Source organism: Pituophis catenifer, unplaced genomic scaffold (assembly GCF_029215685.1).
Source record: "Pituophis catenifer annectens isolate HBS135680 unplaced genomic scaffold, rPitCat1.0.hap2 SCAF_2, whole genome shotgun sequence".
Lineage (NCBI taxonomy): Eukaryota > Metazoa > Chordata > Lepidosauria > Squamata > Colubridae > Pituophis > Pituophis catenifer.
Genome location: NW_027256882.1, coordinates 233,253,736 through 233,274,743, shown reverse-complemented (window position 1 = coordinate 233,274,743; position 21,008 = coordinate 233,253,736). Strand labels below are relative to the sequence as shown.

Genomic DNA, 21,008 nt, shown 5'->3' with positions numbered 1-21,008 from the left:
ACCCAATTGGATATGATATCTCTAGCTATAAATAATGTGTTATGTTTGGAAGATTTATAACATGTTACTTGCAACAAGAAGCTGTTATATAACCTACAATTAAATGTAAACATATTCAGTGTAATACCACAGTAAAATGCAAATGACAAAGTTTAAATAGATGAAAGGACTAATATTAAAAGAGAGATTTTGAAAGAGCTAGAAGCTTAGAAAATAAAATTAGCTTGGCATTCACTTCTGAGCATATGCCCCAAATGTACAACCTTTTCAAAGTCAAGAGCTCATAGAGCTGCTGTGCAATAATTTTAAGGATAAAAGAGTGCAGGCAAACCAAAAAGTTAATATATATTAAAAAAACACCTTCCACATTCATAAATTGTTCATCTCATCCGAGCTTTAATAGAACTGCAGCTCACACAAATATGGATTGCTATCACTATTTGTTCCTGCTGAGCCTAAAAAAATCAAATAGCAAAGTCAGAAGTTTTTACACTTGCTGCTATAAAGAGCAGTTCAAAATAAATGAATAAAATAAGTCTGAACATTCCTGACAAAAGATTACAGGAATTATATAATATTAAGCTACTTCCCAAGTAAAATGGTTTTAAATTTATTTCTAGTGAAAAGTTTTTATATTATGAATTTGTAAAGTCTTTTTTTTTCTTAAATTATGATTACCAAAAGTGAATATTATATTTCATGCCCAACTCTAACCATAATTAAATCATGAGTTTTGTTTTGGTTGGGAGAGGAAGTGATTTGGAGGGTGCCAAAGCACTGTTATAATTTTTAAAGCGACATCTTTTTTTAAATATGTCGTAAATTTTTAACATTTCAGAAACTTATGCTGATATTAATTGCTCAATGATGTATAAATAGACTTAATCATGCAATTTTCCTGTGTGCCAGGAAGTCCTAAAACATGATTCTGAGTTACAGAAACAGACTTTATTTTTCAAAATTCAGCATGTAAGCTAATTCAGTAAAAACAAATGTATTGATGAGTTGTACAATGCAGTCATGTAAGCAAAATATTGCATTTGATAGAGCTTCATTCTTACTAATATTACTACTGCAACCAGACATTAAACTGATTGCCTTGTGGAATTTTATCCAAAAAAGAAAAAATAAAGCTGAATCATATAGTAAGATTAATGCAACATTAAAGAATAGCTGTAGAAAAATAAAACATGTTGCTTAGAACATCAGGAATGTATAAAAGATCCAAGAAAAATGTACAATCATGGGAAAGAAGACAACCTACTACAATCTATTATTAGCACAATCATTTTATCCCCAAAGGCTGGACTATTCTTTACCATTTTTCCTATTCTGGAATAGGAAACATTCAGAAACCAAGTAAGGCATACTTTTCCTTGAGATACTCTTTGCAATTCTTTTGAAATTTCAGAAAGATATGTTCTGTTTTTCTAACATTTGAAAGGTTCTAAGGTGGCTACAGTTCAACCAAAAACAACATTGGAAACTTCTAAGCAAAAAAGTTTTCCAAAAAATAAAATATATACCAAATAAGAATGAAGGTAACAATAATGCAGTTAAAGCCTATTATAAGTAAGCATGATTCAAAGCACAAAATGAACACCAGTTATTAGTTAGGTAGTTGGTGATCTAAAATGTAGCAACACATTTTAAAGTGTTGACCTCACCAGGGAATAATGCCATTTGTTACTTTGTTTTCACTGGTATTCTGGTAGATCAAGACAGAACCATTGTATATGTACATGCCTCCTATATAATGAAGCAAATGGGAGTAGGGAAGATCTACTATACTCTATCATACCCTTTGAAGAAAGTTAGCACCCACCCCTCTGCTAGAAGAATTAAATATGTTAGGAAATATTAAAAAGGCAGAATATTATATTTCCCTAAAGGAGAAATAGAGAAACATGCTCTTGGAGACAGAAAGCAGCCCCTAAGTCTTTCTTAAAAGCCCCCAGCAGATATTTTGTGCCCATTGAGAAAGATTGGGCCAGCCTATCTACAAAACACAAGACCTCCAGCTCCAGGATGATAGGATTAATACATGACCCCCTCAGGACATAATCGTGCAGCAGACTAAAGTGCTGTTAAGTAGCACCAGTTCCCTGCAATTACTGCAAGTTCAAATCTCACCAGGCACAAGGTTGACTTAGCCTTCCATCCTTTCGAGGTAGGTAAAATGAGGACCTGGATTGTGGGGGCAATAAACTGACTTTGTATAAAAAAGAACACCGCTTAGGGGGGCCTGAAAGCCCCACTAAGCAGGTATATACAAAAGTATGAAGGCTATTGCTTAACGCATTGTAAGCCGCCCTGAGTCTCCGGAGAAGGGTGGCATATAAACCGAACCAATAAATAAATAAATAAATAGGATTAACCATCTAGCACCAATCTTCTGGAGACATTGCATCATTCTCCAGGCTTCAACCAAACTTAGCTCAGACAACCTACAGAGCCAGCTATGATCCCTACAATAGCCAATAGAATACGTGTTCTTGCACAGGAACAGGAAGCTCAAATTCAAAGCCCATGAAAAGGTATAAAACCCCCTCACTCTCAACTCCATGTGGTCAGCTACCCAGAATCATATGTGCTTGGTGGTTCTGTTGATCATTAAACCATCTTTCCAATCAGCCTCCATGTTTCCAGTGTCTTTCTCCCAACTTGGAATTGAACCAGATGGATATTTCTTCCAACACCTTGTATTAAGGGATTCTGTACAGTTCCATCTCATACCTTTTAAATAGGTTTGTAAACTGTTGGGAATCTAGGGATCTGGAAAAAGGTGTCATCAGATGATGCTTACTCTACTTTCCCATATCAGAGGGATTTGTGAATGTGCTGAACCAGTGATATTGTGGCTATGGTAGTGTGCTAATTGCTTGATGAGGACCATGATGAAAGTATGCAGGCTGGCTTATAATACTGAAAGCAGTGGAAAATCGTAATTAATATTATTGCTGTAGAGATTTAGCGATGTCATGTGTAAGGGAGAACATACATAGGGAGATTATGGTTTCAAATTTAAGAGTCAATTATAATGACTATTAAAATGACTATTAGTTAATAAAATTAAGCAGAAATAAAAATCAACAATAAAGACATAAGACACTGATATAAAGTAGTGACTAAATGGACAGCATTTGGTTTCAGTTATTGTAACTAATAGTGGTGCAGTTATTTAATTTGGTGTTTTTTTTTCACACTGGCACATGAGATGTCCCATGACTTTAGGATTCTTGTTTGAGGCAACATGAAATGAGCACTCACAGGCGTCTAACCTGGAAAGCACTTAATTCGGAAAACTCAAAAGATTTTCCCCACAGAATGTATTCTGAAAATTAAATTTAGATTACAGTTAGGTCAGTTTAAGACACCCATTTTAACTAAACTAGGAACCGGGATCTCTATATATCCCTGATTCATCTGAAGGACAACTTTACTGGATTATCCAGCGTTTTACTGGATTATGTACATTTAAAAAAATAAGAAGAAAACGGGCGGGCAGCAGCACGTGCTGCGAGAAAACGGCTCAACCCTCCCCCCTCCCCGCCATCCTTTGGCGGGAGTGACTAAAGACTGCAGTTCAAGGGGAAGGGCGTTGGGCAGCTCGGGCCGCCTTGGGCGGGGAGCATGCGCGCGCTGCGGCTGGGCACGCGCGCGGTGGGGGAGGAGGCCGGGAGAGCGCGGTGACGTCGCCAGGATGCGGGCAGGTTTCTGCCGCGTCCTCGTTCTCCCGTCGGGCGTGTGCGGAGAGTCCGGGCTCGGCGACACCGGAGCCGCGGCGGCCGCTGTCGTTGCCTCTCGGCGGGAGTGGCGATCGGCGCCTTTGGCGCTAGGTCTGGCGCCGTTTCCTCTCACCTGCCTCCCTCCGGAGCCCGGCCTGCCCGCTGTCCCTCCATCTTCTCACCGAAGGTGATGCAGTGCTGAGGTACCCGCGTCTGGACCTTAAGGAAGATCGCCGCCCTCTACCTGAAAAAGGTGACTGACATAGCCCGGGGTGGTGGAAGGACGCTCGGTTTGACTTGTCCCTTTGACAAGCTTTGCCTGTCGGCGGAGCTTTTCGATGGTTTCTGACCTCTGGCGGCGGCGGCGGCGGCGGCAACAGAAACAAACGGGATAAATATGGAAAGGGGGCAGTTTAGTCGAGGGAATTGGTGCTCTCTGGAAATGGACACTGAAGAGCAGGTTCGTCATCGTGATCTCGCTAGAATAGAAGCTGTAATTCTGGAATGGCTGCCCCCCCTTACACACACACACACACACACACACACCACACACACAAAAATTTTCTCTCCAAGGAGTATGATATTTATCAACGTTTATTTAGAGGAGTTCCTCTTCATTAGATCACTGTGTCACAAGGTCTTTTTTTTTTGTACCGGTTTATTTTCTGGGATACACTAGACTAGTGTAACCTTACAGCATTGCGCCTGATTAGGATTCGCAGTGAAATAATGTCGGGTGGCATTTCTGTTTATTAAACAGGCATGACTTGTTAGTTTTTCACACTCAGTTGGGGTGGGGGTGTTCTAAAAATAGCCCGTTTGTTTGTTAGTTTGTTTACTATCTATTCCTTGCCACAATATATATATATATATATATATATATATATATATATATGGTGATTTAAATAGAAACAGCAATACAATTAAAATGGTTAAAGCAGTCCAAATGGAAGCCAAAGATATTTTAAAAACAAATCTTATCATTGACACACAGCAGCGTTCAGTGTGTATGGATGATAAGCAGCATGCAATTGTATATGGTTAGGATTCCAATACAGCTGGGTAAAACCCAGTTTGCTCCCATGGATGTTTGTGCAGGTTTTTCCTGTGCATACCCAATTGTTCTTTTCTGCCTAATGCCTGCTGTAAGTATTATGAAGCATGACACACTTGTGTATTTGTGGGAGGGGGATCTGGAGAAAAGTGTGTAAAGAATGCACAGTTTTTAAGTTTCTCCTAATGTCTAGCTGCAATTGCTTAGAATCCCGCTGTTGATGTGCTTGGCTTTGACTCAGCAGATGTACGCTCAGCCATTATAATGTATAAAGTCTAGTTTATGTCTCCATATTATATAGCTTGTTCAAGAAACCATGATTCAAATAAATCATGGTTTCATTTGATGTGTTCCTTTAACTGAACATGGCTGGAATGAGCCATATAAGACATTTCTAGGTAAAAAGAAGCATGAGGAAAAGCCAAACATTTGTTTCTTGTTATTATTTGAAGGTGCACAACACAAGATGGTCTTAATTTGCATCCAGAATTGTTGTATTCCTACAGTTAGTTTACATAGAGTGAATGAAGCCTTAGCCTTCTACATTGCATGTTGCTATAAAAAATTATGTTAAGCAGACGTTGGTCCAGTTGAAATAGAAACTGCAGCATGGCTTCAAAATCTTTGCATATTTATGACAGAAAGCATTTCTGAGGGAGGTTTTTGAATCTCATCTGCCAAACACAGAAGCCTTTATTTACAAATACCGCATTTTATTTAAAATTCATATTGCTTGATAATCACAATAAGTAGAGGTCAGAGAGAAGCTTTGGTGAACCACTAGTTTGCATAGAGTCTTTAAGCAACTGCATGCTTTGGAAGGCAAAGCATGCTGTGACTATGGAAGGCAAATATTCCTTGTAATAAATCATATGCTGACTTCAACATAAGTAGAAGATATTTTATTTCGAATAGTTTTTTTTTCATGAATGTAAACGTATATGTAAATTTATATGGTAAAACTCAGTAGTCATCAGTGTTCTTGGTTAACTTGGGAGAGGAGAAACTCTGGCGAACTGCTCAGGGAAGTAGTAATCAACTAAAATCATTTCTGTTCCTTCCATTTATGGAATTTTTAGTTGGATCAGGGAGCTTTCCATGAGTGAGAGGCCAAATTGATATAACCAGTAATTGGTGAAGTCCATCTTTTGGATCTCATGGGCTCCTGCAATTCTTTGCATAATATTTTTTTAAAATAAAATTACATTACAAAATGTACATTTGTAAACACTGAAAAGATGAGATAATCAATGTAAGGTGTTGGAAGTAGAGATTTGGGTCTCTGTGTTTGAATCAGTATTGACATTGGGTGATTGCCTGCACAAGTCCCTGCAACTTTCTTAGCAGTAGTTTTAGAAGTGATTAGCCAGCGCCATCTTCTTACAGCTGAGAGAAGTGACTGACCAAAGACACCTGACCAAAGACACTTTGTGCTTAAGGTGAGACTAGAACTCAGTCTCCTAGTTGTAGCCTGGTTTCTTTAATTACTATACTAAAATGGCTTTTGAGATTAATATATGTGTTGCAATATTTAGAATTCTTTCCACATCCTATTTTATCACTTGAAAAAAATAAATCCATGATAACAAACAAATGCCTCTTACAAGTTAAAGAGTCTCACTTCCCTCTTTTGGACAAAGGGATAATCTTATGCAATAAATTTAAACTATTTCAACAGTGAAGCTTGTCTGGAGTAATTGTTGAAAAATATCTTATACCTTATTCTTCAAATAGTTTCAGATTCTTTAAAAGAATAGAGAAAATGCAATATGTGAGGCTGTAATGCAGTAGCCAGATGGATTTCACACTCCTTAGTGTGAATCACCTTTGAAGACACACATATAAAGAGACATACAATTGTGCTGTGTGAATTTGATCATACCACTGACTGCTTGCTTGCTTTCTTTATCCTAATATAGTAATGTTTGGCTGAGATAATGACACTTGATATTAACAGTGTATATTAGGAAATAGTTATAGCCTTCATTTTTCCCCCTTATTAGAAATATAAAATATAAAATCTTTTTTCTATATGGAGATTTATTTTCTATGGCTTAATTCAGTTGTAATGTTAAATTTGATCCCTAGTCATGTACAGGTAGTTCTCAACTTATGACTAAAATTGGGACTGGAATTTCAGTTGTAAGTCATGACTATTGTAAGTTGAAGCACCTATGTGACAAGATGATTTTATAACTGTTTTTATGCTGATTGTTAAATGAATCATGTGGTGGAAGTGGAACTCTCCTGATGGGTGTTTTGGGCCAGAAACCATCAAAAGAGTCACAAATTGTAGTCACGTGACCATGGGACACTGCAACTACAGTAAGTTAGCCATTTTCCAAGTGTCCAAAATGCAGTCATGTGTCCATGGGATGGGAGAGAAAGCACAATGTTTATGACAACCAGAAGAGCTTTATAGACTGTAAAACACACTTTTTGAGGTCATCATAACTTTGAACAGTCATTAAATCACCAGTCATAAATTGGGGACTACCTGGATTTAAAGGTATTAATTTAATGAGTTTTCTCATGCTGCAGTTACAATGACGGCCACGGCATGGGGGGGGGGTTTACATTTGATTCTGTATTCATGAAGACTGTTCAGGTAAGTCGTTGCTACTGATCACTTGTTCAGCGGCCGTTCAAAGTTAGACACACTGAAAAGTGAGACTTAGGACTGGTCCTCAAAGTTCAGACTATTGCAGCTTCCTGTGATCAGATGATCACCCACTGCAATGTTCACAGCAGGCTCTTGAGAAGCAAAGTCAATGGGAAAGCCAACGGAAAGTCACAAGTCACATGATGTCAAGCTTAATAAGGCCACCATTTAGTGATAGAGATGCCGGTCTCCATTGTAATCGGTAAGTAAGGATTACCTGGAAACAGTAAACTTATGTGCCTGGAGAAATTCTAGTTTATTGAAAATAATGCCCACATTAGAGCAATTTTATTTTAATGAAATAAAATATTTAAAAAGATTGCTGCCTGTATGCTTTTACTGCTCCTGAATGTCTTATCAGTAGAAAAGCCTGATCTGGACCACTCAGATCATCCATACTAGAATAGTGTTATATATTCCTGGCAATAAACTTGAAAGTTTATTTGATTCCTCCAAGTTAATTTACTTTAAGTAGAGATGCTAATATCTCAATACCCTCTTCAGCAGATAAATATGTTTAGTAGTTTAATTATATAGAACCATTTTACTTTTATCTGGAAGCTGAATCATGGCAACTAGACTTTTCTTTTTTTGGTTTGAAACATTTTGCTGCTTATCCAAGTAGTTTCTTCAGTCTGAAGAACTGAAGTCAGACTGAAGAAGCTACTTGGATAAGCAGCAAAATGTTTCAAACCAAAAACGAAAAAAGTCCAGTTACCATGGTTCCACTTTCAGATAAGTCTACTTGGATGACCGAGAATCTTCATTGATATTTTACTCTTAGTTTCTACACTAATTTTATTGACAAAAGGAAGCTGCCTAGAATAGCAAAAAAGAGTAATAGAGGTAGTAATAGTAAATAATATTATTAAATAATATTAAACTTGTACACTGCCCAACTCTCCTTCAGTGGCCGATTACAAAGGAATTACAATAAAATTCAATAAATTGAAAAAAATCATTTCAATTATTCTGTGCCAAGGAGTCATTTTCAATCAGCCATTTTTCCAGTCAGAAGATTACATGTTACCCAAGGAAGACAGTTCCTTTGTTGTTCTAGTTTGTTATAGAAACTAGTGAAATTTCAGAAATGGCATGTATACCACAAAGTACAGTTCAAACTCTGATTTGAAATAATTTTTAAAATGTTTTCAAATCAGAGATATAAGCAAATATTTTGTTGAGTAAAAATACAGTAGTGATTGTGAAAAGAAAGCATAACACCTTATAAAAATAAAATTCTAATCTAAGGTTATATCGGTGCTATTAGCACGTAGAAGTAATTATTCCTGCTTACAAAGATTTCGTCTCCTTTAGAAATGTTAGAAGACAGAATTTGGCAGTTCTAGAATTTTAACTCTATATAAAGAATATACACTATTCTGTATACAAAATATAAGGATAAGACATTAGGCTATAAACCAGAAGAAAAAGAAAATTTATTTTGATTGGGTTAAATTAGCATCCTTAAGGCTGGTTAGTTTCATGTGAGATTCTCCTAAAGAAAACTTTTTGTCAGTTGTGAACTTCTACTTAAAAATAAATGTTGTGAAATCTTGAAGCCAAACCAGTTTTTTTCTTAGGGATTTTGTATGCATTTACAGGCTGCTCAAACTCTTATATTTGCAAGTGTACCAGTAATCTTCTTTTGTTCATTTTTCATTTATCTTACCTTATGCTTTGTGACTATTTCTGCAGCGCTTGGCTATATAGGTATTCCTCGATTTACAGCAGTTCATTTAGTGACTGTTCAAAGTTACAACAGCACTGAAAAAAGTGACTTATGACCGTTTTTCTCATTGCAGCATCCCCATGATCATGTGATCAAAATTCAGATGCTTGGCAACTAGTTTATATTTACTGTTGCTTTGACTCAAGGATCAGTGATTACCTTCTGTGACCTTCTGACAAGCAAAGTCAATGGGGAAATCAGATTCATTTAACAACTGGATTACTAATTTATCAACTGCAGCGATTCACTTAACAATTGTGGCAGTAAAGGTTGTAAAATGAGGCAAAAGTCACGTAACAAATGTCTCACTTGACAACAGAAATTTTGGGCTCCATTGTGGTTTTAAGTCAAGGACCACTCATAAAGGATACAAACCACAAAATAGAAAGGAGTCTAATTAGCCAACTAGTGAAGTCAGATTGATGGTTTCCTGCCAATAAGGAATGGATGTAGATGTGCATGTTATATGAAGAAATAAATGCTCATATGCAGTTCCCAATTTGGGAATTTTTGTATCCCTTCTCTTTTTTTTCTAACCAGCTGCAATAATTGCAGTCAACTCACTAATTAAATGTAACTAAAATTACAGCCCTAATCTGTATTTCTAGAGCCATTTTAATGCAATTGACAATTTTTAGAGATTTGTCTGCAAATTATGTGTTTTTTCTTAGCCCCATTTTCACATTACTTATTAAGTATACTTTTTACATCAACTTCATCTGCCAAATAGTCTGTGGACATAACTTGTATACGCTTCCTTCTTTTTCAGATAATATGTTGATATGAGCATCTTTTTGTGATAAAATCTCAAAAATCTCTCCAGAATGCATAAATTGAAAATGGCATCAGAAAAAAGGTAATCAGTAAAAAAATGATTTCATTGATTTTTTTTATTCTGGTTTATAAGAATTGGATTGTGTTTTTTTTTTCTTCTCGTCGTCTTTTCATTTTTTTTTTTTCATATCCTGATTTTAATCTTTGAAGTTTATGTGTGAAGTGTACTCAAAATGACAATGTTCCTGATTATCTGATTCTAGGAATCGAATATTATGCTCCAGATGAGATTGTACCATTTTTTCCTTGCATTTCATTTGTAAGATATTCTGTTCAGAATAGTTTCCTTCCTTTATTTTCACACTTCATATAAATTAGTTATGTCTGCATGTTTGCCAGATTTCAATTTTTGTGTAAGCTTCTACAAACCCTTTACACCAAACTTTTTTTTTTTTTTTTTGCAATTTCATCATCTTGTGAGGGTACTCTCTGGGACATAATAGGTAGCAGAATATCAATAAGAATACTATGTATTTGTGCATATTTTGTCACAAACCCTTAATACAATATCTGTACATTTAAGAAATATTTTAAAATAAAACACTTGAATTAAAATGAACTACATTGTTCAAATTGTTTGAAATAGAACAGTTGTATTTTAACTTTGCGAATTAAATTAAAAAAAATAGAAATACAATAGTTAGAAAATTGTTGTTTTTATTGGTTCCTTTTCCCAGCTGTTTTGTGTACTACAAAAGGTATAAGTACCAGGAAATATTGGGTGGAAATAATTATAGTTGACTCTGTAACTTGCATACAAAGTAATCACATTTACTGTATGTAAAGATAATAATATAGGCTGGAAATTTTGTCTAATCATGGCTTTCTAGTTATGTAAAATAGGTATGCTCGCATGAAGGAATGCCATATTTGTGAAATGACTCTTTTATTGTTTTGAAGGAAACTTACTTCCACAGTAAAATGTATTACTATTATATTTGTTCCAGAATCAGTCTTCTGAATTCTGTAAAACAGTCTCAAGATTTCTGAGTTTAGTCTTGAAGAGGAACTGTGGCCTTATGACATGAAGTGGTTGCCCTGGTAACATACCATATAGCAGTTGTGTCTTTATCTGGCTCTAGAATTAGATCACTGTTTAAGGAATGATTAAGCTATAGGTAACCCTTAGTTTTCAGTTTGGATAAAGGCATTTTTAGCAGAAAGAATGCAGAAATGAGACGTAGCCATCGATTCCATGTTACAGTCAGGATGTTTAAACCACTTGGAAAGTGGGTCACTCTGGACAATTCCGCTCAGTCTTGGCAAGAGGGAAATATTTCTCGGTAAGTTGGAAAGCCTGGGAAAGGGTAAGAGTATTGAATCAAAGAAATATTACTTAAATACTTGAGCAAACTATCAGATGCTCAATTAATTCATATCATGGCCAGAATTTCCTTAATACTGTTTTTTAAACTACGGAAGAGAAACATGCATATATTTTAAACAATTAAACCAATTTTTCTAAATGAAATATTTCTGTTTGTTACATGGCCAGTCTCGCAATGTAGTTTCACAGGAAAAATGAAAACCGTTTCTGAAATATACTGTCAAAACTTTTAAATTAGATTAGTTAGATTTTTTAATGGTGCCCAACTCATAATGGATACAGAATTGAATGAAGCAGTGTAGAGAAGCATCCTTAGGACCCCATTTTTCAAATTGGTTCAGGGCCTAGGAGGAAAAATATAGGTTTTAAGGATGTTATTGAAAATTTAAGGATGTTATTGAAAATAAGGCCAGGGTGGTTGCCATATAAATCTCAGGGGGAATGCTGTTCCTGAGAGCAAAAACAGTAGCAAAGAAGGCCTACTTCCTGTCTTGCCTGATCAGGTGACATTGTTTAATTGATGGGGTCCAGAGCTTGCCAACAGTGTCCAAACAAACAGACAGTCACTATGAGAGATAGAAAGTACTTAAAGTAGCTAGGCCCTGTGTTGTTGACAGCTTTAAAATACAGTACCTCACTTAGCAACTTCATATAGATGTTAAACAACAGGAATGAAAGTGTCAAGCCTTGTAGCACCCTGCATAATACAAGAACTTGGCCAACTTCTTCCTCATTATCAATATTGACTAGAATTTACCTTGGAGAAAAGGGTATCACAGAAAATCACAGAAACACCATGTTCCCCAAATCTAATCAGACATATTATAGAAGGATACCATGGTTGATATATCAAAGGCTGCTTAGAGATCAAGAAGAACTAGAATGGTTGCATAGCATCCTGACTGCCAGAGTTCATTGAAAAGTGACCAAGACTTCTCTGTGCTATGTCTAGTCTGAAACCTGACTGAAAGAAAAGGATATTTTCCAGAGTACTGCTCCTGCAGTCCATAGCTGGGATCTCTTCCTCTTGCTTCACTTTGACTGGGTGATATTTTAATTAGAGTCTCTCTCCGTGCTGTGGCCACGCCTCCCATTCCCATAATGCACCAGTCTTTTCACTCAGTCACTGTGTTTCCTTTTCTCTCCGTGCCTTGCCTTGGATTTCTTCTTAGGGAATTTTCCGTTTTAGGCTTTTCTTTATTTCTTTTGATTGAAATTTTTTCGGTTAGTGAGAGCCTTTGCGAAAGCTGCCTGGGGTGAGTGGCGGCTCTGGGGCGCCAGCCCGCCTTCCCCCGAAGCGTCTGACGGCTGTCAGACAGCAGCTAGGGATTCCGACCCTTCGGGGCGGTTCCCTTAATTACCTTCAGCCGCCGGCGTGGGCGCGAGGCTAGCGGTTTGCCGTTTTGCCCCCCCACGCCTTGAATCTATCATTGGCTCTCTCAGGGGCGGCTCCGGAGCTGTTGCACGGTTCGCCCTGCAGGCTCTGAGGATCGGACAGCTGACTGTCTCCCCTGGGATCGGCTGCCTCTCGCCTGGCCTTCGTTTCGTCAGCGGGATCGCCGGAGACGTTGCTGCGCGCTGCAGGTGGTGAGCAGTCTCGACGCCAGCGCTACGAGCGGCGTTTTTCCCTGATCTTTATCCCTGGCCTGTTTTCCCGCCTTTCGCTGCTGCCGCTGTTGCTAGGGCGATCAGTTTGTGTTGCGGCCGCCATTTTGTCAACGTGTGGGCGGCCATTTTCTGCGCCCTTTCTATCTGGTCGTGGCTGAGGCGTTTTTTTGCTCTGTGGCGTTTCTCCTTGGAGCCTCCCTTTGGAACCCTTGCCTCGTTCTGCCCCTTGCTGCCCTGCGAAGCTGGGTCTGAGGGCTTGCCTGGTATCTTTGTGACACGTTCTGGACTCGTGCCTCTGGACATTCACTGTTGGCCATTGCTTAACCAGGGTTTGCTCATCACCCTCAACCGGTGCCATTGCTGGTTTTTTTTTTGTACATAGTTGTCTTCTTAGTTTCCCTTTAAAAAAAATAAAAATAAAAATAAAAATAAAAATAATAATAATAATAATAATAATAAAAAAAATAAATAAATAAATAAAAAAAAAGGGAGGAAGACAAAGGGTTAATTGACTTGAGGCCTAAGGGAGCCTTTTTTTGCATCTTGCAATGGCGGATTCGTACTTGTCCTCCGACCCGGAACTGGAGCCTAGTCCTCCCAGAGCACAGACCAAACATCGGTCAACCTCCCGTGGCCGTTCTGCTGCTACATCAACTGAGTCTCGCCACAGGCCTTCCCTGGCAGCAGATAGGGACGCCCAGCGTCGCCACAGGGCGCTTGAGCGGCAGTATGACAGAGCCAGGCAGGCCAGGTTGGCTTCTGTCTTTCAAACCGACCAACCTTTGGCCCCACGTGAGCAGGCTTCCGCAGTTCATGGGGCTGCAGCTTCCCATATAGATCCTGCCTTGGATGACCCTTGTTCCGCTCCCAAGGAGTCTTCGGGTGTCCATCGCGCCCTCTCCAAAAGGACCTCTTTATCCTTACCTGATGTCTCTGCGGTGGGCCTCAGCGAAAGTCCTCCTCCACCTCCACGTCGGGCGGAGGCGACATTTACCCCAACTGCCGCCGGCCTTCGGGGTCCAGATGGTCAACTCTTGTCTGCTCCACCGGACTTCCAGGCCATCCTATCCAATGCGCTGTCATCCCTGCTGGCTGCCGGGATACAACAGACTTCTTTGCAGCAGTCTCAGTTGGCGCCTATGTCAGCCACCCGTCCGGCGGCCCCGGCGCGTTCCAAGTCCCCATCTCGGCGGGCCCTAGTTTCGTCGGACGAGTCTGACCGGGAGGAGGAGAGGTTGGAAGACATGGAATTTTCGGAGGATGAAGACCTCCCTCCGGATGCTCCCGCCTTCTCTGGTCTGTTCAGACCTTCGCTCTTTAGATCACTGCTCCACAAGGCTCGCCAGACGACCAATATGGGGGTTCCAACCGCTGATCCATCTTCTGTGTCGGCTCCTCAAGACGCGTTGTTTTCATCGTCAAAACCGGAGAAGGACTATATTCCTTGTCCTCAACTTTTCTCTGACGTTCTGAAGTCCCCCTGGTCGCAGCCAGGCTCTTTGATGGGGCCAACTACTCTGGATAAGAAGCTGTATTGTGGAGCTCCAGAGCTGGACTCCTTGCTGGCACTGCCTGTGGTCGATTCCCCGATCGCGAATCTCTCCTCCACTTCGCTTTTGTCTTCAGATTCATTGGATGCCCTTAAATCAGAGGATAGGAAATCTGAACTCTCGTTTCGCAAGGAGCATCAGTCCCTTTCCTGGGCTGTTAAGACCGCGACTGCTACCTCCTTTTTTAATAGAGCGTCATTACTCTGGTTAAGGCAACTCCAGGAGAAACTTCCGCCTGAGGACACTCGCCTTCACCAAGATATTAATAAGATAGTGGCCGCCACGGAATATTCGGCGGACGCCTCGTTAAATTCTGTGAAGTTTGTTTCTCGGGCCTTAGCTGCTTCTATAACATCTCGCAGGTTGTTTTGGCTCAGGAACTGGAGGGCGGACGCGAAAACGAAGTGGAAGTTGGCAGCAGCGCCTTATGCTGCTCCAAACCTATTTGGCTCTGCGCTCGATCCTGTCCTAGTCGAGGACAAGGATAAAAGGAAGGTTATGCCAGCATCCTCCTACCGCAGACCAGAAAGGCGCTACGCACCTTATTCCCAGCGCCAGCCCTTTCGATCTTCGTCGGGGCCCGGGGGCCCCTATTCCCAACGTGCCTTCTTCTCTGGAAACGATCGTCCCTCGGATAGACAGCGCTTTCGGGACAGGCCTAGATCCAACAATGCCAAACGTCCCTTCAGAGGTTCCGGCTACAGACAAGCCCGTCGCGGAAAATGACTACGAATTGCAGGATCCCATTGGCGGTCGTCTACAACTCTTCAGCCACCGATGGGAACAGTCAACCAAGGAGCCATGGATTCTACGGACAGTTTCTTCCGGTCTTTCCATAGAGTTCGTGGGTCGCCCTCCATCTCGTTACGTCCGATGTCCAACTCTTCTGTCCCCCGACATGGACCAGTTGCTGCGGAAAGAGGTTCTTCATCTTCTCCTCATTCATGCAATAGAGCCGGTGCCGTTGAATCAACGTGGCAAGGGGTTCTACTCCACGCTCTTTTTGGTTCCAAAACATTCGGGGGGATGGAGGGCCATCCTAAACTTAAAGCAGTTGAATCTGTCGGTCCTCTACCGCAGATTCAAGATGCACTCCCTGGGGTCTATTCTTATGGGGATTCGTCGGGGCGACTTCCTTCAATCAGTAGATCTCAGGGAAGCTTACTTGCACGTCCCGGTCCTTCCGGCCCACCGTCAGTTTCTTCGGTTCCAAATTGGGGAGGACCACTATCAGTACTGTGCGATGCCCTTCGGCTTGTCTTCTGCCCCAAGGACATTCACGAAGCTGGTAGCGGTCGTGGCGGCTGTCCTCCGGAAGGTACCTGTACGAGTGTTGTGCTACCTGGACGACATTCTGGTGCTGTCATCTTCCAGAAGTCAAGCGTCTCGGGATCTGGACCTGGTCATCAAAGCCTTTCAGGATCACGGCTTTTCAATCAACTTCCCGAAAAGTCATCTCTCTCCATCCACTTCTCTCCAGCATCTGGGAGCGCTGATCGACTCGGTTCGAGGTCAGGTTTTTCTTTCCCAAGACAGAGTTCGGAGTATTCGCGACCTGATTCATCTCATTCGGTCCAAACGTTCGGTTCCTCTCCTTCAACTGTCCCAACTGTTGGGGAAAATGGTCTCCTGTTTTTCCATCGTGCCGTGGGCTCGCCGGCACACGAGACCGTTGCAATGGTTCCTGCTCCCCTTTCAACGCTCGGGCCGCAGCGACTCTCTCCACAAGGTTTTTCTGCCACCTCAAATTGTTCTGTCCCTCAACTGGTGGATAGGCCCCAAGATTCTTCTAGGGTCACACTTTCTACTCCCGGATCGAGTGACCCTGACATCAGATGCCAGCCTCTCAGGCTGGGGGGCCCATCTTCGCGATCAGATGGTGCAGGGCCGCTGGTCAGCTTCGGAACAAAACCGAAGTATCAACCTTCTGGAATTGAGGGCGATTCGACTGGCTCTCTGCCATTTTCAATCCCAGTTGCTGGGCCGTCATGTCCTTGTCCTCACGGACAATATTACGGCCAAGGCCCATATAAACAGGGAGGGGGGCACGAGATCAAGAGAACTGATGCTGGAGGCCGAGAAGCTCCTGAATTGGGCCGAGAGTCACGTTCTATCTCTGAGGGCCGATCACATATCGGGCGTAGACAACGTCCGGGCCGATTGGCTCAGCAGACAGCTGATAGACCAGTCAGAGTGGCAACTGGATCCAGACATCTTCCAAGAGGCTACCGCCATCTTCGGTCTGCCCACTGTCGATTTGTTCTCCAGCCCGACGAACAACCAACTCCCGAGGTTTGTGACACGTTACCCGTGCCCGAGGGCAGAGGCCCACAACGCGCTCAGATGCAGCTGGCCGCCCGGCCTTCTGTACGCGTTCCCTCCGGTTCCCCTGATCCCTCAGGTGATTCGGAAGTTGTTGGAGGAACAAGCGGAGCTCCTGCTGGTGGCTCCCAACTGGCCTCGTCGGCCTTGGTACGCAGACCTCGTGTCTCTGTCCGTCCGTCCCCCATGGGTGATTCCACCGGACCGTCTGTCTCTGCGCCAAGGGGCTGTTTGCCACCCAGATCCAGGATGGCTCCAATTGGTCGTATGGCGTTTGAGCGGGTCATCTTGCGGAAGGACCGCCTCCCCGATTCCGTCATAGATACCATACAGGCCTCTCGGAGACCTTCTACGTCACGTATATATGAGTCATCTTGGCGAACCTTTTGTTCCTGGTGTGCTGACAACCTGGTGGATCCTACGTCGGCACAGATGGTTGACATTCTCTGTTTTCTGCAATCTGGTTTGGACAAAGGTCTGTCTCCCTCCACTCTTCGCCGGCAGACCGCCGCTTTGTCTACAGTTATTAAATGTCCACCTTATTCTTCGTTGTCTCAGCATCCATTGCTCAAAGATTTTCTGCATGGGGCTCTGAATTTGCGCCCCCCACCGGTTCATCGTTACCCGACTTGGGACCTTTCCCTCGTTCTTCAGGCTCTTATGGTTTCCCCTTTTGAACCGCTGGGTTCTGTATCCCTCAAGTACTTGTCGCTCAAACTGGCTTTCCTCTTGGCGATTACTTCCGCCAGGAGGATTTCCGAACTTTCGGCCTTGTCAATTAGAAAAGACTTGTGTATTTTCCATGCCAACACTGTTGTCCTTCGTTTGGACCCCACTTTTTTACCAAAAGTTAATTCTTATTTTCATCGTGCCCAGGAACTAGTTCTCCCGGACTTCTGCCCGTCGCCCAGGCACCAACGTGAACTGGAGTGGCACACTCTCGATGTCCGGAGGGCTCTCCGTCGCTACATTCGTAGGACGGAGTCCTTTCGGAAAACGGAAGCGCTTTTGGTCTCATTCCATCCCAGGTCTTTGGGTCAAAAGGTGTCTTCGTCTACCGTGGGTAGATGGATCAAGGCGTGCATCTCCACGGCTTATTCTCATCAATCTAAGCCGGTTCCATCTGGGATTTTGCCTCATTCCACTCGTAGCGCGGCTACTTCTGCTGCCTGGGCCACTCAGGCGTCAGTGTCAGATATATGCCGGGCCGCCACTTGGTCCTCGGTGACACCTTTCATAAGGCATTACAAGGTGGACTCTTTTGCCTCCGCTGAGGCTTCCTTTGGCCGTCGAGTCCTGCAGAGTGTCATTGTGGCACAGGACTCTGGAGACTGTTGATGTCCCGCCCTTGTATTTTGAGCTTGGGTATATCCCAGCTATGGACTGCAGGAGCAGTACTCTGGAAAACGAACATTGTCTTACCTGAATGTTCCTTTTCAGAGTACTGCGACTGCAGTCCATCCCCGCCCTATGTTTTTTCGTTGGGGGGCCGTTCCAGTTGTTGTTTTTTTATATCATTTTTTTACATCTTTTCTGATTGTTACCCCTTTTTTGGTCGCGCCTTCGTTCAAAGACTGGTGCATTATGGGAATGGGAGGCGTGGCCACAGCACGGAGAGAGACTCTAATTAAAATATCACCCAGTCAAAGTGAAGCAAGAGGAAGAGATCCCAGCTATGGACTGCAGTCGCAGTACTCTGAAAAGGAACATTCAGGTAAGACAATGTTCGTTTTGTTTTCTCCAGGACTCTCTGAAAATGTAGCCCAATCACTTTTTCAACAATCTTCTCCAAAATGGGAAAATAAAGACTGCTCAGAAACTGTGGGCATTAGAGTCTACATTGCATTCACCTATATTCTTTTTATACTGTATATTTTATTTTAATGTGAGATTCTGTGATATTAATGAATATTTATGTCTCTTTCTATAAATGTATAAGAGTGATTTACACAGATTAGCCAAAGAATTAATAATGTGTTAAACAAGAAAGGTGTATATGATATAATAACTGTAAAATAAATTATTTTAAATATAGTTAGGTTTTAATATGTTCATTTTAACCCACGGTGCTCCTAAATTGAAACATGATTGTGTAACAAATTAAAAATTTAGACCATTTTCTAATGTGCAGTAGAATTGGTTTGTAATAGTGGGCCAAAGAATGGCAATCTGTTATAGGTTTAATAAACGAACACTGATAGTATTATTAAACAGTTTATTCAGGCTGGCCATATTTTAGTATATGTGTACAATAAATCATCATGTTTATCCTTACAAGATGGTAAGTGGAATGTCTTGCACTGCCAGTTCTTATAATGCAGTAGCTGTTACTCTGAACATCTACACATTGTGTAACTCACTCCCTAATTTTATTTAGATGTGATTTTTCTCTCTGGTTCTCTAGACTGTTGCTTACAAAGTAATATAAAGGAATGGGGTATCATCAGCTTTGGGGAAATCTATATCTGTACAAGTAAAAAAAAGTACTAAGAAAAAGCTTAGATGGCTAAAAAGTACTAAGAAAAAGCTTAGATGGCTAAAAATGGGTAGATGAGATATAAATATATTTACTAGGCATAAATCAATGGCCCCCAACCTTTTATTTTTTTTAACCAGGAATTTTTCCAGGAAATTTTTTTTTCCATGGACCGACGGTGGCAACAGGGAAAGGGGATGATAGAATGGTTTTGTGTGCTACCTAGATCCCACGTATGCACAGATGAAGCTTCTCTTGCTTGTGCAGCCCAGTTCCTAACAGGTTACAGGCTGGTACCAGTTCGTGACTCAGGGTTGGAGATCTCTGGCGTAAAATATTTATTGAAAATTCTGTGAAAAGAGACCTAATGGGTAGAAAGAATTATAGTAAAATGTTCTGAATTGGACCAGGACTGGTTGACATCCTGAAGATGTGTATTCTATACTGATTGCATCATTTTAGATACAGCTGTGATAGTTATCTACAAAAATAATGGGTGGCCTTTTATTAGTCATATATTCTGAAATTTGTTACAAAATTTAAATTTAAACTAAGGTACCTGCTAACAGTAAAAATATTTAATGCCACAGTTATTTTGACACATGTTGGGTTTTGTGTAAACATTAATGATAACTAGTTGATTTTTTATGAAGTATAAAGAACAATTTGAATTAATTTTGAAAAGTTAATATAGAAGTCTCATATCTCTTTAATTAAAAATATATTTATTGTATTAATTCTGCTGTCATGATTCCAGAGGCTGTTTAGTTAGCATAATCAAATGTCCTAGTTATTTTTACTTCCATTTTGAATGGACATAAAGTACAGGTAGGTGGTCCTCACTTAATGACAGTTCATTCAGGGTGACCCGCTCCCTTCTCCATCTGGGAGCGCGGGAGGACCCCTTGCAGGGCCGAGCTGAGGATTTTGTACAGTATTTGGATGATAAAATAACTCAGATTCGGGAAGACTTGGCCGCTGACTGGGTTAGTTCAGACGAGATGACTGAGGCATGCCTTGAGAGTGTTACCTGGGAGGAGTTCGATCCTGTGGCTCCCGAGGACGTGGACAGGATCTTGGGACGGCTGAACGCGACCACATGTTTATTGGACCCGTATCCCTCCTGGTTGGTGCTGGCTTCCCGGGAGGTTACACGAGGCTGGCTCCAGGGAATTATCAACGCTTCTTTGAGTGAGGGTGTCCTGCCGGCCGCTTTGAAAGAGGCGGTGGTGAGGCCTCTCCTCAAGAAGCCATCCCTGGATCCGGCTGTTTTGGCTAACTATCATCCAGTCTCCAACCTTCGCTTTATTGCGAAGATTGTTGAGAGTGTGGTAGCGCGACAGCTTCCCCAGTACCTGGATGAAGCTGTCTATTTGGATCCGCTCCAGTCCGGCTTCAGACCTGGGTACAGCACGGAAACGGCATTGGTCGCGTTGGTGGATGATCTCTGGAGGGCTCGGGATAGGGGTTACTCCTCTATCCTGGTCCTGTTAGACCTCTCAGCGGCTTTTGATACCATCGACCATGGTATCATGTTGCACCGGCTGGAGGGACTGGGAGTGGGGGGCACCGTTTTGCGGTGGTTCTCCTCCTATCTCTCCGACCGGTCGCAATCCGTGTTGACGGGGGCAGCGGTCGACCCCAAGGCGCCTTGTTTGTGGGGTGCCACAAGGGTCGGTCCTCTCGCCCCTCCTGTTCAACATTTATGTGAAGCC

The 21,008-nt window shown here is 41.8% G+C and overlaps 1 protein-coding gene across 6 annotated transcripts in view; it reads left to right on the top strand.

The window, feature by feature from the left end:
- The first annotated feature begins 3,680 nt into the window (after positions 1 to 3,680).
- Positions 3,681 to 21,008, top strand: part of AGTPBP1 (ATP/GTP binding carboxypeptidase 1) — a 65,927-nt gene continuing 48,599 nt past the window's right edge. For 5 of the 6 annotated variants that reach the window (XM_070938676.1, XM_070938674.1, XM_070938673.1 and 2 more), the window contains exons 1-2: positions 3,681 to 3,981; positions 9,946 to 10,032. Coding sequence is in view for 5 of the 6 variants with exons in the window: in XM_070938674.1 (XP_070794775.1) it covers positions 10,001 to 10,032 (32 nt within the window). In the remaining variant the exon portion in view is untranslated. Of the gene's footprint in view, positions 3,982 to 4,786; positions 4,874 to 9,945; positions 10,033 to 21,008 lie in introns of those variants that run through there. The other variant, XM_070938671.1, reaches the window with a different exon arrangement.